The 25,964-nt window shown below is 32.5% G+C and overlaps 2 protein-coding genes across 3 annotated transcripts in view; both read right to left on the bottom strand.

Moving 5' to 3' along the window:
• LOC106688834 (testis-specific serine/threonine-protein kinase 3) overlaps positions 1-11,612 on the bottom strand; it is a 21,236-nt gene extending 9,624 nt beyond the window's left edge. Inside the window, exons 1-2 of one of the 2 annotated variants that reach the window (XM_014433496.2) lie at positions 11,333-11,612; positions 3,779-3,946 (exon numbers count right to left, since the gene is read on the bottom strand). In XM_014433496.2, coding sequence (XP_014288982.1) covers positions 3,779-3,868 — 90 coding nt within the window. In that variant the 5' untranslated portion in view covers positions 3,869-3,946; positions 11,333-11,612. The remainder of the gene's footprint in view (positions 1-3,778; positions 3,947-11,332) is intronic. The other variant, XM_014433495.2, reaches the window with a different exon arrangement.
• A 3,122-nt stretch (positions 11,613-14,734) lies between these two features.
• LOC106688827 (uncharacterized) lies at positions 14,735-23,996 on the bottom strand. Its single transcript, XM_014433473.2, has 6 exons — positions 23,841-23,996; positions 22,218-23,183; positions 20,786-20,897; positions 19,098-19,268; positions 17,346-17,447; positions 14,735-15,943 (listed from the first exon to the last, which is right to left on the bottom strand). The coding sequence occupies exons 2-6, from the start codon at positions 23,181-23,183 to the stop codon at positions 15,897-15,899; spliced, it is 1,398 nt and encodes a 465-aa protein (XP_014288959.2). The 5' UTR covers positions 23,841-23,996; the 3' UTR covers positions 14,735-15,896.
• Positions 23,997-25,964: the final 1,968 nt, after the last annotated feature.

Below are 25,964 nucleotides of genomic sequence, written 5' to 3'. Positions count from 1 at the left end.
TAAATTAAAAAACATTTTTTATCTGTTAATTGTTAAAAATAAACTCTACAGTTGAAAATACGATTGATTATTTATGATTGGAGAAGTTTGTTGGGGATGCAGTCAGCAAAGAACAACATAAATAAACAAAACCATATTTATTTATTTGGTTTTGTTTATTTATGTTGTTCTTTGCTGACCGCACCCCCCGACAAACTTCTCCAAGCATTATTCTACGGTCAACTATCTACACCTCAAAATAAAAATTAAGTAGCTGTATTGGGCCTTTAATGCTTCCTCTTAATCGAACGTAGGGGTGGTTTGTATTCATGCAGTAGTTAAGAAAAAAAGTCCTCAAAATCCAAAATTTGCATTCTCGGTTTTACGGTTTCGACATTAAGGAACAAATGATGTTTCGTGTCTTTAAGTTTTAAATCAATGAGACGGTTATGACACCTACCGTAATCCGCTTCTGATTAAATGATTTTGAGTAATGATAATAATAACTCCACGGGACAAAGAGAGAAATCGGGTAACAAGAGAACCCAAACTGCGGTTTGGGTGGCATGCTCTCTTTGAAGGAGCAGCCCAGAATTCGCTTTTTTATGGTTCACATAGCTATGGGGTCCCTTCAAAATGAGTTGATTACATGTCTCTTATTTACATTACTCTCTTTTCATGGGACGAACTATAGATGGTCCCGTATCATTTTTATATAATTTATTCTTCCATACTTATGGAATTTATTATTCCATTTATTCTTACCCATATTTTGAAAACGGCACGTCCTATTTTGGGAGAAAGTAAGCGATTAGTGTAGAAATGTTCCAATATCAGTTTAATCAAATTCCATCCACTACTTTAAATTAAAAAATCTCTGATAAATTTTATTTTTGAACGAAAAATGATATCTACTCTTAAAGATTGAAATATAAATAATTACGTATCAACTTACCCAGTGGAAATGATGAGAAAGCAATATTGACCTATATTCACTTGGTAGATATATTTTTGAACAACTTTTTGCTCTAGAAAAAATAAATAACTTGTACAGTGCACAAGCTGTAGACTAAAATCTGACAAAATTAAGGCGTTCCGTTTCTGTTGATGTTTCCAATCACAAATAAATATTTTCAATGTATTTTTACGACTACATAGTAATTTTATCTTTATTTAATAAAGCTAGGGAGAACACGTGCTCATATGCCCACAAATGGAATAACCATCATTACATTTTAAACTTCAAGTGCTCTTCGGATCTAATGAACTGAAATAAAGAATATATGATCGTTTTCAGGTAGAACAATATTATAGAACTGGGTGTCAATTTCAAACATTATTTCGAAAAGAACTAAGAGAGGTAAGTACCTCTACATCTCCATAAAATTTACTTTGTTGAAAATTTGTCCATTAATTTATTGGTGTTAGATAAATGATTTTTAGTAGTCTCAACTTTGTTTCTTTGTAATTTTCAAAAGGTCTTACATAAACCTCTGCATTCCATCCGATTGAATAGAAGATTGATAATTTAAACATGAATTGAGTTGATGTTAAACTCAACTAGTGTGGGCTCAACTTTGCAAGAGGCATCAAACTTTATTGTTTGCATTAAAGCTCGATTTAAGACTTAGCTATTATTAGCAGATTTGAGAACGTCAGTACCATTACAAAGAACTTAAAATAAAAGCCATCGAAAGAATCAATCACTGGTCCACATCTATAGGCTTACAAATTTTCACAGAGGAAATGGTATGTCTCCACTTTAGTCGAAAAAGAAATACGCCTTTCTCTCCCGAACTACACCTAGGAATTTACCGATCCCTTCTACAAATCACCACAAATCAAAAATTAACTTGGGAACCGCACGATGTAATGTTAGCCACAACCAAAAAATTAAATATACTCAGGTTTCTTAGTATCGTGGGGTCACCATGTTAAAACTATACAGAACATTGGTCTGTGAGAGGCTGCATTACGGGTCTTTTATACATAGGTCTGCCCGTAGTCGAACCCTTGCTAAGCTCGATTTAGACTCCTTGATTATTGCAACCGGCACATTCAGAACCAGTTCCATTTCAGTTGCTCTGAATCAGGCCTACCTCCCCTATCATTTAGGAGACAAAAAAAAAACAAAAATAAATTATGTTTCCTAAGATAAATCAAGCAACATACAAATATATTTTCCGATCTGAATTCTCCATTGGTTTTTGGCAGAGACAAAACCCCAATACTTCCTTTAACAGAAAGAATATATTTGGCCACTTCAGCACTTAAGGCAATTCCTTTACTGAAATCTGAAACTCAGAACCTACCTAGCACTATAAAACAACCTGTAACAAAGCTACATCTTTCTCATGTGCACAAAAAAACACATCACTTGAGTATAAAGAACGGTGTCGTGTCTTTTGGGAAACATTCCAGAACATTTTTTGATAAACTCTGATGGTTCTATATCAGAAAGCTCAATTGTGACCCTCGATTCAACTCACTAATTTAAATTACATGTATAAACCGCCGAACTCCATGCGATAGCATTTTATTATACTTTATTTTTTGCCTTTCTATAACTCAAAAGATAATTGCAATAATTTCAGATTTATTGAGCTCACTAAAAAGAAGAGAAACATATACCCAGAGCATCCGCTCATCATAAAGGTGGATCCACATGTTGGCCGCTCGCCACGTATCGGAGGCTCGTACAAATGCTCGCCAAACAAAGAGCGGACCATCCACATGTCAGTGTTATTCAGAGAGGCAAGCATGGCGGACGTACTAGTAGTTTCAGCCATTGCACTTGGATTGTATTATTTTTATTACAAAAAAAGAAAATAAAAGGAAATTAAATATAAATAAATAATATTAAATATAAAACTTATTATAAAAAGTACCAACAAACACCTTTAACCTCCTAACAGCTCTCAGTTGCAACTAGACAAAGAACAATGGTGTAGATGCTACACGAGCGCTCTCACGATCCCCTTTGATCTGTGGCCAAAAAACCGACTCTCGACGGCTCGGCAACGAGCCTAGGCCAACCAAGCCAAGCCACCTATCCACATGCTCGCGTATGTCTGAGTTCGCCATGGCTCGGCCAACATGTAGAGGCCCCTTAAGAATTCTTTAAACTATCAGATCAAACCCATAATCGATATGGGTCCTAACCCACATCCGCATTGTTGGCAAACGTCACAAGTACCAACATTTTTAAGGGGCCCACATAAGGACCATATCGTCATATGAATAAAATCTTCAGAAATATGATTGTGTTAAGTAAACAATTAGTCAGCATATAATGTAAACTATCAAAAAAGTGTGACCAGCAGAGCTCCGTCACTAAGGTAATATTCCCCCCTCCCCAATTATTTTTATTTGCAAAATCCGATGACAAGTGAATTTTGAAAATAGTTTTGACTTTATTTTGAATTTTTGATAGTCTAAACCTGAAGGAAGATTCCAAAGACAATACCCCCAGACTAGAGCTACTTCTTCATTGAGGTCATCTCTCAGACGTGCCTCAATCTATTGATTAGAGTTGTTACAAATTAACTCCAATCTAAGGTAAAATCTATGGAATATCTCAAAAACAAAACATAAAACAAGACTTTTTTGTCAGATGTGCCACTATTCAAACAAAGCAACGATATACAGATACACCCGGAACCACCTATTCGCCTGTTTTCCAAATAAAAGAAGGGGAAAATATGACCTTGTACGCAGCCCTGTTGCACAGGTTTTTAGGTAGTCACTTTACTTGCGGAGGTTTGAAATAATAAAAATAAATGCAATATATTTGCAATACCCTTTGAACAGCATTTTCATCAATCATAGTCCCTTCATAATGTGCTAAGTATACTAATGAACAAGAACCTTCGTTCATAACAGTTTGCATTTTGTATCCCCGCTCAGCCAATGTTGCTTTTTCTTCATCAGTCAATTTACAATTCAGAATTTTAGAGCTGATATCAGCCTGCGAACAGAATATACATGATTGTTATTAATGAGGAAAACTATTTATTGAGAAACAAATTGTGAAATCGGGAAATTAATCAAGGATGGTTTAGTTTGTGTTTTGTGCATTGCATAATACAGATTATACAGATAATACGTAAATTCACAGAAAATTTAATACTTTCCTAAAACGCTAAACTAACAACAAAGTCAAAACCATGATAGTCATCTCCTTAGGTACCGCTGTGCAGTTTGAGGTTACCACCTGTAGAGCCTGAATCAGGTGGCTTGATTTGGGACAACTAGTCCCATCAACCCTAATTTATACCTGGTTTATCAAAATATAAACATTTTTTGTACTGTTTCGTTACTATTTTTGTACTATCAACCTCTAAGTTTCCAATGGTCCTCCTCAAATTAACAATCAGTTAATTGTTAATCAAAGACCTGAAGATGGGGTGACGACCCTGAAACGTTGTTTTCATTATAATGAAATAAAATATATATGAAACAAGGAAGAGTTATTCATTCAACATTTCTAATTAGTTTCAAAAAAACTTTTCCAGTAGAAGATATTACTTTAAGATGTATTTCTAATTATTTTACTGCAAGCTTAAAAGTCACTACTTATTAATAAAAATAAATACATCAATTCGAAACGATTACCGAATATTGAGGTATTAATAACAGCGATGGATTTGTGGAAAAAATACTTGTGGTGTCATAACTGATTATAAATTATTCAGCCAAAAGAGGTAAGCATACGACAGTTAAACGTGGCAGTTAGTCAACTGACATTACTTGTCCTGTCAATTGTCACGTCAGATCCAGTTCGTCAATTCTGTCGCGGCAGTAAATATTGTCATAACTGTAACTATCAAACAGTTACACCATGATGGTGATTGCGAATCTGGTCGCAATAACTGAAATTGTACGATTGTTCACTGTCAAGGCATTTACATGCGATAGGTAACGTGACAATCAATTCATTACTTCACTTGAACTATCAACTATCACGCTAGAGCTAATGCGACAGTAAAATCGAGACCATAATGATCGTATGATCGTATGATGACTGTATAGCCACAGTTATAATGATCCTTCATGTACGGGTTAAGTGGCGGGTATTTGTCGGGTAAAACGGGTATTTTCTAGGCGCTAAGCGGGTACTTTTTAGTCGAGTGATTCGACAGCACTGTTCATGTCTCATGTACCAAGTGTTTAATTCAGTTTAATAAAGCCTAGTTTACGGTATTCCTTATTACATTATATCAATTTATTAAAGTGTAGCGTTCGTGATGGAGAAGTTTTTTCGGTCAGAAAGACAATCAATCTCATCAGTAAATAGTAATGCAGCAATTGAGTGTAACCACTGGTTGAGAACATTTCGAAATTTCACATTATCGGCCAATTTAACCATTGATTCAGGTAAGCTTCAACTATTAATCAACTTTATCATCGCACTACCAGTATACGAATACATTAGAGAAGTCGGTACATACAATGAAGCAATTGACTCTGAAAAACGTTTCCGTCAAAACAGCAAGTGAAATATTTGTTCGGCATAAATTTAAAACTCGACGTCAGGAGTCTGAAGATCCACAGAAATATACTTTGAGGCCTTACGAAGGATTGTTCTTTTAAAGTGATCACTGCTTAAGTCAATAGGGACACTTTTATAGATGGTTTGTTCTCTTCACAAAATTCGTCAAGACAAAGGAAACAACACTCACACTCTTACAGAGGCTTATCAGCAAGTAAGGTCACTGGAACTGGTTCAGGAATAGTCTCGGGTCTATTACCAGGCAGTCTAGGTAAATGCAGTCGTTGATGAAAGTAGTTCATCACCCAAAAAGTGATGAAAGGCTAAGGTGCGAATCTGAGACCGCTTTCGCAGTGATATGTCAGAAATGATATCTTCTCCTGAGCTCTTAAGCATAATTGGATCACCTGCCTAGTGACTGACGCAGAGTTCAGATATTGTAGTAAAAAAGGGGATTTTCAAAAGGTTTTGGGTAAAAACATTTTTAAAAATTAGTCAATTCAACCGAACAAGTCAAATTATTCTATTTGTGTAGCATGAATGCTCCCATGTCTTGCTAAAGCTGTCGTGCAGGTCAATGTCAATAACCTCGAAGCACAGGCTCTGATTGATACAGGAAGCGCATCTAGCTTCATCAATAAAAGCCAGAAGGTATTAGATCCCTTTAATGCCATCTAAATTGGAACAGGTATCTGTATTCTATTCTTGTTCAACATCGTTCAGTCGAATCCAATAATAAGCAGAGGAGCTTAGCTTTGGTTCTCCAAGATCATTTTTACGAGGACGTCGCGTTTAACCCGATCTGAGTGCGATATCATAATTGACATAATAACCATGACATTCTCAAACATCACTCATAAAAATGTAAACTTCGGAGGTGGAAAGGTCCTAGTCCAGGTATTGGCACGAACCTTCAAGAAATTTTCCCATAGCAGTAAATTCTTGTTTACGTAGGGCTATTGGCACGTTTGCACGCACACCTGCTCACTTTATTCCAAAAGTGCAAAAAATAAATTTGCAGTTTAAATCCAGGTTCTTATGCAAAGTGGTTTTCCATTTTTTTGAGCTTTTGGCATTTTTGAAGGAATAAAACAGGAAATTCATAATAACGCCCTTTCTTCTATTGACCATTCTGATACTTTGACTGTAGCAACAGATGCGTCGGGTTTCGCTCTAGGAGCAGTTCTCTCACAAAATGATCGTCCAATCGCGTTCTTTTCTCACTCTTTGTCAAAATCTCAAAAACAACACTCATCCATTGAAAAAGAAGTGCTATTATTGAAGCTTTAAAGAAGTGGAGGCACTTGTAAGGGGCTAATAGCTTTAAATTACAAAATACTAGAGAGGAAGGGTGAACAATGCCTTTAGGAAACTCAAATATTTGCTCAATCACAGCCTACTTTAATACCTTGGAAAACTAATTTCAAATCAAAATATATTCACGATACAGGAAATAAGTAGATTATTTCAATTAAACATTGTTTGCTAGATGATTAATGTTTTTTATCACCTTATTTTTCTGTTTACGAATGTTTAATTGAAATAATCTATTTATTTGCTGTATCGTGAATATATTTTGATTTGAAATTAGTTTTCCAAGGTATTAAAGTAGGCTGTGATTGAGCAAATATTTGAGTTTCCTAAAGGCATTGTTCACCCTTCCTCTCTAGTATTTTGTAATTTAAAGCTATTAGCCCCTTACAAGTGCCTCCACTTCTTTAAAGCTTCAATAATAGCACAGGCTTTTTTTTCAATGGATGAGTGTTGTTTTTGAGATTTTGACAAAGAGTAAGAAAAGAACGCGATTGGACGATCATTTTGTGAGAGAACTGCTCCTAGAGCGAAACCCGATGCATCTTCTAGCCACTTTTCTGGTATCACATCAAATAAAGAGTCTTTGACAACACGGTAAGAAATAAAAATTTATTCTCAGTCAATAAAACGCACAAAAGAAAAAAAAAACACCTTTCACAAGCTCATACATATTGACAGTTGTCGATCCACAACAACTCCATCTATCCCTCCCTCAGTGTTGCCATCTCACAACACTATCTTCTCGGTTTCCTTCTGGTTAGGGATCATAAAGCTGTCTCCTTCATGTTCCACAATGAGAATGCAGTCAAAATTAAGAATGAAAAAATTATGAGGTAGCGATTAGTTTTGTAAGTGCTTACCGTCCAGGTGAAGATAACAAAGCGGCTGATGCTCTTTCTAAGGTTTGTTCTTCCATTGGAGGGAACATAACTGAACTGACATCTTCGATAGAAGGTATATGTCACCTTGGAGATACAAGATTTTTATCATTGGGTACGGAGTAAAAATCTACCATTCTCCCTTGAAGAAATGAGGCAGATCATAACGTCATGTAGTGTGTGCGCTCAAATTAAACCAAGGGTGACAGATCAAATCTACACAGGCATTCGTAAGACTCAACATTGATTTTAAGGGGCCATTACCCACTGTAACGCGGAACCAATATCAACTGGGTATTATAGAGGAATTCCCTCGATTTCCATTTGCCTTTATCTGATCTGATGTGTCTGCTGTAACAGTCATATCTAAGCTTCTGGATTTCTTCTCAATGTTCGGTGTTCCAGCGTTCATTCATTATGATCAGGGCTCAAGCCTCATTTTGGCAGAACTAAGATCTTTTCTGTTTGAATTGGGAATCTCTTCGAGCAGAACACCCTACAATCCGCAAGGTAATGGAGAGGCAGAAAGATACATGGGGGTATCATCTGGAAGACAATAGATTTGGCCTTAAAGATTCAGGGTCTCGATTCAGCATGATGGGAAAATGTCCTAAATGAAGCTCTACACTCTCTAAGATCTCTATTTTGTACTGCAATTAATGCAACACCGCACGAGAAATTCTTCAAATCCACGAAGGTCATATAATGGAGCGACAACACTTTCTTGGACTATTAAACCCCGGGTCTGTCTTATAGAAGAAAACAGTGAGGCACTCAAAATATGACCCCTTCGTAGAAGAAGTGGAACTTCTTGAAGTGAATCCTCCTTAATATTTTATAAGACTGCCAGATAGGAGAGAGACGACAGTATCTATCCGACCTGGCACCTCTAGACTCAGTCTTGGAAGCACCGAAAGAGGGAGATATTGTAAATATCCTTGAAACGCAGGTATTACCAAGCCCTAGTCGTGCACTAGATACTGCTTCTACAAACAACACCCCACTGGGAAAGAGCGAAATAGAGATGGAGGAAGTAGAGGGAAATGTACAAAACTTAGCACAGAAGTGTCAATGTCCGCAGCCCCAAAGAAGGACCTCAATAATTTGGAAACCTCTTTCAAACCTAAAAAATTATTCTACTTAAAGTATATATAATTATTTTTTAGTGGGAAGGGAAACTGAATGATATACAAATATTTATATACATTAAATATATTCATATACCACTGATGGATATCAGTATATTCACATACCATTGATATTCATATACCAGTGATACGTATGTGATATACCACTTGTTGTTAAAACATATGTTTGCTGAGGTTAAGGTTATAATCTTAATTATTCTTGTCATATGTACCATGTGTTTAATAAAGCCTAGTTTACGGTATTCCTTATTTCATTATATCACCATCCTAAGTAGGTTTTGAACCACCTTAGCATGTTATCCTCTTGGAGGGTCTCGACCGGTAGAACTCTGAGTCTAGCTTGTATTTTGGCGTCCTGGATCCTATCTCGTCAGATCATTCTTTCAACCTACCGCATCTCTATGGATTACATTGTGCTCTTGTATTTTGAATTAAGTGTCCACGATTCTGTCAAAATCGGGAAATAATAGAGAGAAACATTGATTCTTAGATGGGTATTTTACTTTTCTTCGTCACCTCACTTTTACTCAGATAATCCCTCAGGAGCCAATGAATATTCCCCGAGTCTGTCACTCAACTTTAGACTGAGTTTCTGAGTCACTTTCTCATCAATGTAACCGTTGTTGTTGGGATGAACACCTTAATATTTTAAATTATTCACCTGCTCTAAATTATCTTCTATAACCATCAGTATTCTCTTCTTTACCTCTACTCTCTTCTACAATCATTTGGTCTTCTCAAGCTTGAGTTCCATACTTATAAAGGTTATTTCTAATTGCAGAATATTTATGTATACATTAGGAAGGCAAAGTCACCAGCGAATGCTAATATGGAGAATCTTGTGGAATATAGGTCTTGGTGTCCTAACTGCAACTGCCTTATTCGTAGTTTAGCTTCCCTTATTGCTAGGTCCAAGACTGTTCTGAAGAGCTGCGGACTATAACCTTGTAGATTCAATATCATCTCAAATTCTGGTTTTGATATGTGGTTCCTTTTTCTAACCGCATTCCTAGTCTTATTTTAGAAAAAACTAAAAACTAAACCCCATTACTAATTATCTTAAAATTAAAAATATTTTTCTATTGTTCAAATACCAAATTAATACTAAAAATTAACACAGCCGTGTGACGTTGCTTAAATTTAACCCAATTAACTGTAGGTAGCATAAAGAGGTAGATTAATAATGATGATACTACTGACATCGATGATTTTAAACTTTTCTTTGCGCACTTTTAAACTATCTATAACACTAGCTAATCTCTCGATTCAGTCAATCGAGTAGCAGAGCGTTCGACGAAAGTATATGTCACCCGGGATCTAAATAACGAAACTTTATCAATCCCCTGATCTTATTGCTATTATTTTGAATCACCTTGAACTGAATTATACATCGTTGAAGTTGCGTCTTACTTTTATCTGGCTGATTTTTTAAATTTTATTTTCTTTATAAATAAAATATTTATCCTTGGATGGGTAGTGATTCTCAGCGGCATTCATTCAAAGAAATTAGCACATGGTATTTTATAAGATTTTCAGGGCTTTTTAAGACCATCCGAAAAGGGATCTCGTATCCAATGTGCGCAATATTCTTAGTGTGGATCTGAATCTACCGCATGTTTACTCTCAACCTCTTCTTCCTTCTATTGTTAAAAATGTCGGCTAGTAGAACCCCCTTAAATTCAATTGATGATCTCTAAATCAACAGGTATTTATTCATCCTCAAAACATTGTGGAACCCTATTACGTCCTCCATTTTTAGTGTGTTTAGAAGATGACTGAGTTTATTCCCTATCTTGTGTAATACAAAGAAATACACGAACCCACCCACAGTTTAGTTCATATTTTTATTTAATTTAGTTTCGTTGTAGAGCCTAAAAAATGATTCATATCGCTTAAAAGGCAATTCTCTTGAACTCATGTTGATGACCTGAAGAACAGAGCCACCTTCACCCTAAAGACCCACCGGGTCCCACAATTTACTAAGTTCCACAGGAGTTTACAGTTTGGTATGCAAAACAACATAGAACTTACATAATTTTCAAAACAGTTTACATGAATACCAATAGATGGAGTTGAAATGGACCTATTTGGTGGAATGACTCCTATATCGGTGACTTATTGAGTCTGTCAGTTAATATACACAAGGTAAAAGCTGCATTATCGCCGATCCATTTGTTACAACTAAAGAAAAGAATACTTGTGTAACAGCCCCATCATCTACCTGTTTCTCCTTCTAAAGGTACCCATAAAGTAACGTTTCTAATCTAAAAAAAAATTACCCATTATCACTCTCATTTTATGAATCAATACTTTTTTCCTATCTAAATAAGCTTAGGTTAAATTTAAATATTTGAAAAGTATGCCAATAGCTTCACTAAAATACTCGATAAAGCTGTTGGACTAGGGTGAAATTAAACTCAACCTTTTGCTGTTGTTGATTAAAACATAACCTGTTATTTGTGAATAGGAAATCAAAATATAGTTTTTTTTTCTAAAATATTATTCTATCAAAGAGTTATTACTTATATTCACTAGTTTTTAAAAAATATTTACTTCTTCTTCTTTGACTGCCATGAGGAATTGTTTTTTACTGCCTCTTTATATGGAACAGTACTATTATGGAGCAAAGACAAAATTTCTCAAAGTTCTGCAAAAGCTTTTCCTCCTTAACTTCATATTTCGATTCACTTTTACTTTTTTATTTTTCATACTTATTGTTTTATTTATTTTTGAAACGGGAAACAACTAAAGACATTAAGCATGCCCATAAAGATAACTTACTACTAATTACATATCACCACATGTCCGATAAGGGATATTATTTATATAGATCTTTCAGGTCATGTGATCTTAAGAATAACGATAATTTAAGTATTCATTTAACACTTTTATTTAGTTTAAGTGTTGTCAATCGTATGCTAGTAGTTGTCTCTTCCCACTAGCCGATGAATGTAAACCCAATAACAATGCAATATTATGGTGCCTTTGTGACGGTCTGGCGATCCATGTAGAATGAATCGGTTGAACTAGAAGGAATTTGGGAAACACCATGGGGCAAACTTTAAATACATTTCTAAACTGGTGTCCGGCGCCTACAATATAGCAAGCACGTCCTATTGTTTATTTATTTATTTCCTTTTGACCACACAGGTTTCGACGGTTTAGAATGTTTACTAAAGATTAACTTAATAGATCATCTTTACTAAAGCTTTGCAGTTTGACCTGAAAGGCCCCATGTTCCCTAAGGACTTTCGAAATCCAGTATTTCGAGAATATACAATACATTAGGCTTCTAATCGGAACTGGAAGATAGAAAAGTATTTTCGTATGGTCTTCGGTTCCATTCTTCAATGGTTTGTTCCTGATTTATCTGTTTCCACTTGTTAAGTCCGTCCATAATTTTTATCTGTAGGCTCTCTGAAAGCCTTCTCTCTTTTAACTGTTGCAATCTTCTGGTAGGATAAGGTCGATAAGTACCCCTTCTACTAAAATCTGGAAATTTTCCTGAGATACATTCCTGCAGGCCTTAGTTAACCACTTCCTCTGTTTTGGTTAGAGGTTTCGGTTACTGCGGAGGACGCCTATCTTCTTGTACCCAATCCTTTATAAATAAACATCGTCACCGGATATTTGCGGCCCTAAAAATGACCCTCGAGACGACTGAGCACATTTAATAACAATACCTGTCCAGGCAATCATAATGTCTCTACAGATGCTTTTCAATTTAGGGCACCCTGCTCTTTAAGATTATTGCATCAATAACATAAAACACTGATGCACGACCCACTTTCCACTACACCACCAGAACAGGTAGTTAGTAGAATGTCCAATTGGTCTTAGATGGTTTGGTGTTGGTCTTAGATGAATAAGAGGTTTTTAACAGAGCTATGAAGTGGAACAGAATTATTCTAAGGAAAAAGTTAAGAATTATAATGATGGGAACTTAAGAAGGGTTTGAAGCTGATGAGAATAGCTTTGCTTTTTTCTGCATTCCTCTGCAACTCGTTTCTGTCATCCCAGTGACAAATTCTATTAATATCATCCTGCAGTTTATGAGATGCCTAAATAAGATCAGTGAAATGGATTTTACCCATCTGTAGCTGTAGATGGGTCTTTAGATATAGAATAATTGATCTAGAAAAAGATTAGTATTTTTATTTCCTAACAGATCAAGGTTTTGTTGAGGAATATTTTTGTCGGTAAGGATGGGTGTAGTATGTATCCACAAGTTAGACACTTTTTCTTGCACTAGCTTAGACTATGATCGAAGGGCAAATAATTAATATACAAAATTTAATATTAGAGCTCACCTACATAGCATACCTTCCAGTGGATGAATAGAGGAATAGTTGAATAAACAGTATTTTTACTTTAAAAAAAAAATAAATACTTGTGTAGTAAAGGAAGTCTCATAAATATCATAATATAGCCATCGATGAAGTTGTGAATGAAGAAGTGTACTAAGAAAGGATCCCAGAATGGTAGTGAGAGAAGTGACACTGGTTCAAATCCAACCAGAAAATCTTAACTTCGGTTAAGTCGGTGGATCCAAAAGGATGAGAAAAGTCTATAACCTGTTTGCTTGAACTTAATACTCCTGTTTGTTAAAAATCTTTTGCTTATGTTTCCATCTAATAACTTGAAAACTATGTATTGGAACAGTCCAAAGAAAGATAATTTCAAACATTATTAAACTGCCTTGACTTGTAAATAAAAAAAAAATGTTTCTAGTACTAATATTGAAGATTAGAATGCTGTAGCAAGGAGCATACATACACAGCAATTGAAAAGTGTCAGTGGAATACCATATATTTTGTAAACAGTACTAACAACTTCTTTAATTTTATATTTTCTTTTGTTTGTATATATTTAAGTTTTTTTTATTTATTTAATTTTTTATTATTTTAATTTTAGTATGTATGAGATCATTCATCACTATTACCTATTGCCCACAATTGTGTGGCAGATTGTAATATCTATAAAAAAAAAAAAAAAAATTATATTTAATATTCTATTCCTCTGTGATTTACTAAGGTAAAACCTTCATGTTGATGTGAAAGATGCAACCACTTAGATTAAAGTTTTTTTTATAACAGAAATAGATATTTCTTTTTTTTATGTATGACATCAAAATAATGAGGTAGCAAAGAGAACTATTGAAGTTTTATTTATTTATTTTAAATATATAATTATTTTAGCCATTTTGGAATTTACTCTCTGCTTTCAATCAATTTGATCAAATGTGATAGCATGGGTGAGAAAAATATATATACTTCGGAATGAATTTAAAAAAATTAATTATATCAGTGCTGAAGTCTCTTGGGCTGCACCAAGTCTTCTGACAAGATTGTAAGTAGAAGCAGATATTCTCTAAGTCAAAGGGTTGGAAATTAGAGTCAGTCTAAGGTGGAAACTATTAAAACAGTCTGTGTCAGTCTTGGTGATGAAATAAATTTCAAGATCAGAGTGTAATATTTGGTTAGAAGTATAAAAAGGGGTGTCAACAATTTTTATGAGTACTTTAGATTGAAACATTTGAATTTTTCTGATATTTGACTTTTTTGCTGTTCCCCATAACTCAATTCTGTAGGTCCAAAATGGTTTACTTAGCATTTTATAAATAGTCAGCTTATTGTGAGTGATCATTTTGAATGTTTCTTAAAGCCTCAATAGGGTACTATGTCAGAATTTGGTATTGCAATGTCATTATAAAACACTTGAGGACAAGAGTCGTGTTTGAGGGTAAATATAACTTATAGGCTCTTAGATTCACCATTATTGTCATCGTTTGGTGCAGCTTGCGATGTTACCCATGAGCTCTTGGATAAGTTGAAAAGTCTCAGTAGCTTCTTTGATGGATGTTAGAATTGCCGAATCATCAGCAAATGTTATAGTACAGTTAAAGAAAAAAAAAAAAAAGAAAATCAATACGAAAAATATACATTTTTAATACAAATATCAATTGTTATTCTTAACATTTAATAAACTAAACTGTTGAAAGATAAAATTTTAATCTATACACTTATTACATTTAAAAATTAATCCATATAATTATAAGATATGTGTTTGTATTTATATATAAATAATCTTTATATATATGAAATCTTTTCCTTATATGATAACACCTACAAATATTTAAGGACTTTATTTTCATAATACAAGAAGCACCATGTCATGATTTGTAAATTCACATGAACGTATATAGTTATGAATACATAGTTTTAGTGTTTAGTAAAATGAAATATAAGAGAACGGATTTCTCATGCCTAAGAAATTAGAGAGAGCACATAAACTAAAACATGATATAAACAAAGAGTGGAGCACATAACTAAAATAAAAATAAATAAACAACAAATATAAATAAATATAATGAAATAAAGTACTTGCATACATACATATAGAATAATATGTACGTATATATTTTACAAAAAAAACTTGGATAATACCAGAAAACTAACCTAAAAAGGTAGTTATAATACTATCAATTACATTTGTTACCTTAATATTTAGTTTGATATGTCTCTAAAAAAGGAAAGAGATTAAGCTGTGTCATGGCACAATTCTTGAATAACATTTTTAAAGATACTATTTGCCGAATTGATTTTTATTTACCCAAACCTTTTTTAGTTTAATGCTAAGTGTTACATTCACATAAAATATAATGGTGCCAAATAGTTTCACTTCGTGGATTCTTTAAATAGCAATTTAACAAAGAAGATTATACACAACAAAATATTACAAATTAGTAGGAGTAAAAATGACCAAAATAGTAAAATTAGGTTAATATTACAATACCAGCCTTAATTATAAGGAATAAAATATTAACTAAAAATAGAAATAATACTTTTTATTTATAAAAATACTTAGTTGTTAGGATGTAAATTGACAAATAGGGAAACAATTAAACATAGCATACGTCTATTTTTTTCAATATTCAAATTTATACATATATACAATTCCACAAGACAAGTGATCACACTTCATAAAATGAAGAAATATTATACATCATATTTTATTAAAATAACTAGTAAAACAGTACTTAATGGCAGTATTAAAATTAATTAATCATTTAAAAATTTCATATGTTCATTTTATTTGCTCCCTCTGTTTTAAGTCATCTTCTTTTCCATGAGCTGTAAAATAAAAAGCATTAAAATAATTGGTAATTTTAATTTTAAAAAAGTAAAAGCTCCAGTAATAAAATCATAAGGGCTTTAAATACATTTAAAATTTATATCATAAAGGTTTTATGCAGGATTTATTTTGTAATAATCCTTGTTTCGAGATCAACACAAAAAACACAAAATTAGAAAAAAAAATGTTTTCAGTTGGCTCTACAGACCTTGATGATCTGGCTGCCCAAATCAGCCTTCTCCAAACCTGCCAATCTTTGGCTACTACTTTGCAGTTTACTACATGTGGCTCTTTCACATCTTTGTTGATTTTGTCTATCCATCTGGTTTTTGGCCTCTCACGTGGTCTCTTGCCTACTTTACTGGTATTCATTGTAGTGTAGAAGTGTAGTGATCCTGATGGATTGCTTCGAGCCACATGTCCCACCTATTTTTATCTCCTTGCTTTCATATCATAAGATATTGACTGACCAGTCTCTGCAAGCAGTTCATGGATAGTTTTTTACTCCATGTGTTAAGGCTCTGATCTCAGATCGCTCCTGGACTTTCCGTTCAAATCTCTCAATTCTTCACTCAAGGAAGCCATTTTAAACAAATAGCATGGGATTAGGATAAAATATTTCTTAGACTAATTCATCATTACTCTGACAAAACAGAATTAATTGTTCTGAAGTTATAACTATTTATTCTGATGCCTTGGGTTTGTGATTTTGCATCCTTAACAAGCCATTTTGTAAGAAAAGAAAAGGAGAAAAAAAATTATACAAAAATCAAACAGGGACATAAAAGAATGCATAGGGACAGAAGATGGACATAGATGGCATTAAATTCAGTAGATCTGATGAAATAGGCTAATTTTAAAGGAAGGGATTCAAAAATGATAACAAGTGAAGAGTATCATTATAATTAAAATGATATATAATGTATCCCTTTGAGAAAAAAATAGCATAGAAAATGCTAATAAGTTGATTTTTTCTCTTTATAACCTGTACCACAACAGCTTCATGAGAGTCTTGTACTTGGTAAGGAAGTACTGGTTTTATACCAACTGTTGTGGAAGGAAATTATATAATCAAGATCATGCTCAAATATCAGATTTTTGAGGGTACATTTAGTACATAAAGAGGACATATAGGCGGGGTATACGAGAGGAGGGCCATCCAAAAAAACCCAAGGCTGATCCACTATTGGTAAGTTTACTATCTTTAAAAAATGTAAAAATACTTGCTAATTATTGTGAAGTTAACTTGTAGGCTTTTTTCACTTTCAGTCACAGCAATTATTTCGCTAATTTGAAATTTCTATGTTTTCATTAGTTCAGCAAAATGCATTGTACCAATAAATAACGTAAGTGTTGAAGATTCAATATTTTTGAACAATTAATAAATAAGACAAAACTTACCGGTGATGTTTTCTAAGTAAAGGCTTGTCGTATGTGAATCAGAATTAGCAGAATCCATTGTAGGATGCATCAGAGCTATTCTTGTAGACATTTCTTCAATTTCTAGAACAAAGTATACATGTACATTAATATTTTATTTTCATTTACATTTAAATCTAATATGATTTTCAGTCAAAGTTGTCATGTCATTGTCCTCGAACATGTAACAGTACATAAACTCTAATGAAAACTAATAAAATCACACTCAGCACACCAGCCCCAAGGGAACTCATCGAGTCCTAACTTTGCAACCAAGACCAGATAATAAGATGTCATTAATTCATTTACAAACCTGTATAAATCTATATACACCTTCGTAACTCTGTTAAAACCAAACTTTTGTATGTATTATAAATAAAAGTAATTCATAGAGACCTCCTGGATGAGCCAAAATAAATTATGATAATCCATATCAACGGAGATATAATCAGAATTTATTTAAAGATTGCTATTGCTGGTAAAATGAGTGATAAGGACTGTATATGAAGTGGTTAAAATGAATTAAGCATTATAAATAAAAATGAAGCCTCTAATTCTTTACAAGACAGTAAAAAATAAACGAATACAGGGGTAGTGCCAAATAGGTAACAATTTTGCTTAGTCGCCATTAATAAAACTTTGACAATTGACTAGATGAAATTTATGTTTTAACTTGGAAGATGAACTGGTGAGTAGAATGGATGTATGTGATGATTGAAGTTCACTGTGAGATGTGTATTGTGGATCTCATTTGTTCATCTTCAGGCTCTTCTCACTTCTGTTTGGTGTTAGAGTAAATTTAATTTAATAATTTAATTGAATTTAACACACAAAAGAAAATAATCTGATTCTGAATTAGGCTTTTTTATCATTTCACTTCTTTTTTGGTGGTGGCTGAGTTCCACATTTATACAAACCTATGCTTCTGGTTAGTACCCATCTGCTTACTTTTGATGTGATGATTCTCAGATAATAATGTTAAATTGAGTTCCTAAATAAATTCACTACTTGAATACTTCTTGACCTTAATGGATTACTGTGACTATATAATATTCTTCTCTCAAGACAAGGAGTCAGGCTCCCTGTTAGTTCTTTCTGGGCTCTACCAGGATGTCTCTATCAGGTTGACAAGTATTTTTGAAGTTGTTACTTCCACATTCCTTTCCTTGTAACCACAAGTTTTGAGGACTGATCACCACATACTTGTTACCTGCTAGATCAGGAGACCAGGTGCCCCCTTCAAAAATAACCCTTCCCTTAACAATGTCTGGAGACTGGTTCCCTCTAGCTTTGTGGTAACGTTGAAAAACTGGTGTCCTTTTGGTTACTTCCATCAATCTTAGTCAATATCTCATTCCTATCTACCTTCATACACTAGTAACCCTGAGAATATGCGAATATACAAGCACCTTGTAGCAAGGGAATATAAAATGAAACATAATCAGTTGTATCCTATACAAAATATTTTTGTCATTGAATAAATAATAGCAACATCAGATCAAAATCAATATAATCATTGATCAAATAAATCATTGAATCAATATAATCATTGATCAAATAATCAATATAAATCATTGATCAAATAAATCATTAAATCACTATAATCATTGATCAAATAATCATTGAATCAAAATCAATATAATCATTGATGAATAAATAATAGCAACTTAGAAATTGTTATCAATTTTAATTTAGTTAGGAATATTTTTATACTTATACCTAAAAAATAATTACCTTTGTTATAATTCTTATTTATCTTCTTCCATTGCCTTGCATTAATAACAAAGTAAATTGCTACTACGGTAAAAAATACAAGACATGATGCTGCAGCTGAGACCACTGCAACAGCTTGCCAGTCCCAAACGAGAGTTTCAGCAGCAGTGAATGGCTGAGACACAACATCACCTAAACACAAAGAAAAATTATTTTGATATGGCAGTATTCTTTGTATAGCCTAGAAAATTACCACCATCAATGATCTGATAAATCTCTTAATATAGGTCATATCAATGTAAGAAAACTTAGAATTAAACACTTCTTTAATTGCTATTACTAGTACTATTAGTTTACATCTTGTAGGACATAGTAAAAGAAACTAAAATACAGCCAACAATTTTCTAACACCCAAATTATGTTTCAATAATTTTGAATAATTCCAATTTAACATTTAAAGTATCTTGATATGTCTTACAATTCATTTATGCACCACAATACAACTCTTCTGAAGGCATAGAATCAAATCCATTTAGTGTAACTCAATATTTATGTCTAATCTAGTTTATTTCCAGTAACATACATTAATAACTAAACAAACTTCTACGAGACTACATCCAATAGGGCTCATTATTGTATCTCATGATCCAACATGAGATTAAAATAAAAGACTTTGTTTGTATGTTTTTACCTTTTTCCAACAATCAAGATAAAATACAAATTTTTTGAATTTGATAGATTTCATGAAATTGACATTGTTTCTTAGGTTATATACAAAAGGGGCACTTTCTCCCAGGTTGTGGTGCAGTTCTACTAACACCATCGGAACTCGCACGTCTACTGGAAAGAATATCTACAAAGAATAGCAGGTATGTAGGACAAGAGTCCTCCAAGCAGAGAAGAAGTGGCCCTTGCCTGATTCAGGACTTGATACTAAATCACCTTCACCTAATCATTAAAGATGTACCACCAAGATGTCAACATTGCATTGACACCATGATAATAGTCCTTCCAACAATGTTCATTCTACAGCTGCAAATTTAACAAAATAGATACATCACCAAGTATTTCAATGGCCATAGTGTAATATCTTTCCTTACTAATTTAACTCAACTCAAACAGAAATGATAATCTATTAATAATAACATTTTTCTAATTCATTAGATCAATGAAAAAAAAATTCATAATTTTTATTATTAACTTAAATTATTTTTTACTTATTTATTTCTTTTTCTATTTTTTTTTTTTTTTTTTGTGGTGAATTGGATTGGGCACAGAAGACCAAGATGATTTGCACATTAAACATCAAAACAACCCACCAACCTTAGCCTATGTAACTTGCCAATAATACAGTACTGCTGCCCTTGAGTAAAACAGCCTAAAACCTTGACCTCGTTTCTATCTAATCTCAAGGGGAAGCAAGAGAAGCACATCCACATTCAATACAGAAATAAAAAATTAATACACCAAAAACATTTAAAATTTTTATTTCACAACAGGCCAAGTAAAGAAAGAGATCAGAAGATGAGCTGTGGCAAGAGGGGAGGAAATTAGACACTAAAATACATATACTGTTCTTTTACTGATTTGCTACTTCAAAATTTAGTGATTATTCAATATTTTTTCATTATACGCAAATGTTAATGAGATACAGAACATAAATAAAAATAAGGTTGTTAATGAAAACAAATAAATTAGAAAGCATATACCTCCGGGTTGGGTTTCCTTAGATGGAACAAATGGAATAACATTGATTTGAGGTTTTTCATATAGAACATTTTTTCCCATTTCATCTCTTAGTGTTTCCTGTGGGTCTTTCACCTGAAAAAAGTTTGACTATAATTATATACATAAACTTACAAGCAGACCCCTGAGATCATGTTTGTCCTTTTTGAAATATCTCTAGATTACAAATACCATGTTTACTCAAATTTAGATTGATCACGAAATAAGTTAGGGATAATTTTCATAGAAAAAATATGGAGGAGTACATAAAACTCCAAACAAGAACTAATCATTGTTCAAATTTAATATATATATATATACCTCAAAAAGAAACAAGTGCGTTTGAATTAGGTACTAAATAGAAAAATTGCATTATAATACCAGAAAAATAATATTATGAATCTTTGAAATTAAAACGTACCTTTTCATTTTTTTTTTCAGCTTAAACTTATCCAATAAGGTTAGTATTCACGATTTTTAATTCTATGAACCATTTACCATGGTTATACTTCTGGTTTGATTCCCAATAATCTTTGTTTTCATTCCCAACCCTTAGTTTAAATATACCACTTTCCTTGAATACATATCATCCCTGATACCATTTTGAATATTTTTTTATTACATTTTATCTCCCCAAAATATAAAGTAAATGAGTTATTATTTATTATCAATATGAACTAAAAAAAAAATAATAATAATAAATTAAGAATTCTTTATAAAACTAACAGATGGCATGCCATACAATGCTATGACACTTCAAACTCAACATGCACAAAAATATGAGATAGTCCATTCAAGTTCTCAATGCCTCAAATATAATTATAATGCTATCAAGTGAGAAACTAGACGTGGCAGACAATGGATTTAAATTTTAAATATCAAATTTTGAACTTGGGGACAAGCGAGTGTATAAAATTAAACAAAACTATTTCGGGACCCAAAACAATGGAATATGTAGGTTATGGTTTGTATAATCCTTGGCTTCTTTCTCATTTTGTCCCCTTTACCATAGTAGGGTGCTACTTATAACCGATATGGTACAAAAAGTTTAATAACAGAGTTTTACATTTAGTTGTATTTTGGTAGCAATGATATTTTTAACATAAATTGAATGAACTAAAAATATTTTCAGTTTACAAGGGAACTACTAGTTGCATAGTTTCAGTACTTATATTCTGGAGGTCAATAGAATTTTACAACAAAATATTTAAATAACAGATTTTTTTTAAAGGTATAGTTACTATTAAAGCACTAAATTTCTTAAATTCATAAATAGTTAGATTCATATCGTTATACCATTGCATAGCAATGGTAAAAATAAGTCAAGTTGTAATGGATTTAGATTATAGAATGGCTATTTACACTCTTTAGAGATTAATTTCTGTTTAGTAAAAAAAATATAACATAAATTATTACCTGACCAATAATTTCTGAAACCGTGGATGGTTCTCCAAGAAATAGTCTATGAGCAGGTTTTGCTGGTCTGTAACTCTCTGTATCCTTTACCATCAAAGATTCAAATTCTTTACCATCTTTACTCAGTTCTTTTAGCATATTGATATCATCTCCACTATTAAGATGTTTTTCCATCTTCCTAAGCTGTTTGTCATCTACATCAAGTTTTTCTGATGCATAAACAGGCGAATTTAAACGAATACTTTTTTTGTCAAAGGCATTCTCACCACTTTCTTCTTTTAAAGTCTTCAATAAATCATCTTTCCGAAGCTTCAATTGTTTTTTAGAAAGAATTAACCACTCTTCTAGTCTTTCTTCATCACTATTAACTTTTTTGTAATTGGATACTTTGTGATTATCCTTTTTGAAACCTTTACTGCTGGAGTGATGTTTTTCATTTTCAAATTCATCATTCAAAAGAAAATCATCATGTTTTTTGTCATTTTTATTGAATTCAAAATGTTTCTTATGCTTTTTTGGTTTTTCGTAACTGTCATAATCCAAATAAGAGTCATAATTGAAATCGTCATTAATTATATCATCTTTAAATTCAAAATGTTTCTTCAATTTATGATGATGTTTTCCTTCATTTTTGGATTTGGGATGTTTCATATTTTTTTTATAATGTTCCTTTTCATGTGGAAGATACAGTTCATCTTTATGTACGAACCCTTTAGAATCTAGTTGTTTGTCAAACTCATCTTCATTCCCATCATCAAAAAATTGAATACGATACTTTTGAAAGTGATGATTTTTTTCATGGATATTTGCACAAATTGAATTCATCTTCGCTGTACATGGAATGAGGGTGACATGGCACTGTTCACATTCCAAACATTTACTATGAGATTTACTCCAGTAATGCCTTGGAGGACAAAAATGGGATGCACATAAAGTAGAGAATAGCAATAGCAGAAAAAGTTTCATCTGAAAATCGAAAACAAAAAATGAAAATGAATATAATGTGCCAGAGTAGTAAGTATATAAATTTGAACTATAAAAAAACTGAAATGTATTATTGAACTATATTGTAATAGATAATTTTATAAAATATATCTGAATAGGAATTTTTCTGATGAGAATATATTAGTTTGTTTCTTTGACCTTTTCTTATTAAATTGTAAAAAAAAATATATATTAAACAAAAATAATGTCATTTATTAAATATTTAATAAATTTAGTCACCTACATTCATGACCCATCATTAATGTCACTCATATGGATTTAACCAGATACAACATGACTAAAAATAAACTTTAAAAATGAAACTGTTTATTAAGTAATAATAATAAAACATTTAGGAAAACAACAAATAATACCTGGTTAATTAGAAAAGTTTAATAAAATTTACTGATGAAAGAAAAGTTTTTGAGGTTGTATTTCTTCTAGGATTTTTCATTATTTATAGAAGCCCAAAGTGCTTAAAAAATTTTGATCTGGTGTGATATAAAATTAATATTCAAGCACTTGAGTATAGTGATAAACAATATAGAGAAGAACATAACGAGTATAAACTAAGTGTAAGAAGTTACGAACAGAACGGATACAAATAGATAAAATACTTAAACAAATGTAAAAACTCACTTTGTGTTCGATGTTCTTTAAATGTAAAAATTTTCGTAACTGATGCTGAAGAGTAATATTCCTAATAGAAACAGAACGATACCCCAACCATACTGTCAACAGGTAGAATATTTCATCAACCAATATGGCCTCTATTTTCCTTTCTTGAACCTATTAGGTTTATACTTTCATATCATTCGAAAATAATCTAATATGAGTCATCACTTAATGTTAATAACAAGGAAAATTCAATTTCATAAAATAATTCACATCTGAAAATGAATGTTTTCAGTGAATAGGAAAATATCCGATATTGGACTAGACTTATGATGAAGAGAGGGGGGGGGACTTATTCTCAAAATATAATTTCATTTGTTGATGAATTATACAAAATAACTATATTTTCTACGTTTCGTTTACAACTTATTATAAAAGAATTTTATATTTGAAATACGAAAACAATTTTTAATTTAAAAGTAATTGAATATACTTTTATTTGGGAAAAATATTATCATTTTCAAAAAAGCTTCACTTAATTTTTGTTGAATCTCTGACAACATAGTTTAATAATTTTGTGAATTAAAATAAACTATTACGGTCAATATTCATGTAAAATATGTGGTAATAAAATTTATCACAAATATTGGTTCACTATGTTAATCTAACACTAAACCTCACAAACAGTGAATTTGAAAATATATTAACACTCTCTTTTTATTTATCACGTTTTTAAAAGTCGAGTCCATTCGGTTCGTTAATCTAATGCTCAACCCGTATTAACAATTCAGGATTCATTAATGTTGTGTGTTTTTTTTAAAGCTCCTTCCAAATATCTCTTGATTATGTATGTATAAGTTTTATACTGAACGTAAGTAGATTGTTTTAGGTGACTATAACAAATTTGGATGTAAATTTAATGATGTCATTGTACTGGTAAGGGGAAAATCTTTTTAAAAATATATATACATTAGCGAAGTTGCTGTTATGCAATCACATCAAGTTGTTGCTGGATGATCATTTTGAGATTTATAACACAACTTCCTCTTTCGGCATCAAGGTAATGCATGAATACAGTGGTGTCGAATAATCACGCCTTATTTCCATCCAGACGTCAAGATAGTACATCCAATGAGAGATTTTGTTCTTTGGAAGGCTTCTACGGCACCATTTCAATGGCTTCACGTCTTTTTAAACGATAAATTCTCTACCCTCTAGCCTTGAGGTAACCAGAGTAGGAGACTCCAGTATTCATTTCGTGGGACCAAAAAGAATCAAAAGTCATTCTAACCGGGCCCTAATCAAACCGGCACTCTTGCAGACGTGAGTTCCTAAGGCAACTCAACTCCCTCAGCCTCGAGTCAGATTAACTATCTATCTCCCCGGCCCTTTTCTTCTCTTTTTCGATTGGATCTTACAGATAAGTCGGCCTTTTTTTGCATTACATTAACACCAACTGTGAACCTCTAATAGGGGTATTCATGATCTTTAGTTTAACATGTTAAAGCGTGTTAAATGGAAACACTTAGGTTAAATGGAAAATTATTTCCTTCTTTTACCATGTTAAAACGATATGACATGTAACATGGCTGAGAGTCTGTTAAGAGGTCTGTTAAATGGAGAATATCGTCACGAAACAGACCAGCTGATCTTGTCACCGTTTTATTTGTTGTCGTGTTAGGTTACTTACTCATAGTTTTTCTTTTGTTTTGTGCTTTGGACTTTTTAAAAAAGACAATCAGTAGCCAAACTTCTACACTTCTACTTTTCACTTATTTTAGGCATGTTGTAAATAATTACTGTAATCAAAACTTAGAAGTAAACAACAACATGAAGTTTTGGAAGGAAAGGTTACTAAACAAGTTGCTTAGAAAATCCGCAAGGAGATCTTATGCATTTAACATTTAATATGACTTTAAATAGTGCTGCTCACAATCCTATACTTATAACATTTAACATGGTAAAACATTTTACATTTAATAAAACATCATGAATACCCCTAATATCGTTTAAGGTCCAAACCTCCCAAACCCAATGTCATTCTTATATTGTTTCACTAGGACATCCTCTTCTTTTTTCTACAGGAGTTCCTCTTCTACGAAATTCAACTCACTTATATATATTTTTAACATGTAAAATACATTGAAA

This window comes from Halyomorpha halys, unplaced genomic scaffold (genome assembly GCF_000696795.3).
Source record: "Halyomorpha halys isolate HHAL.00 unplaced genomic scaffold, Hhal_1.1 Scaffold1218.1, whole genome shotgun sequence".
In the NCBI taxonomy this organism is placed as follows: domain Eukaryota; kingdom Metazoa; phylum Arthropoda; class Insecta; order Hemiptera; family Pentatomidae; genus Halyomorpha; species Halyomorpha halys.
This window is presented reverse-complemented; position numbering and strand designations above follow the sequence as displayed.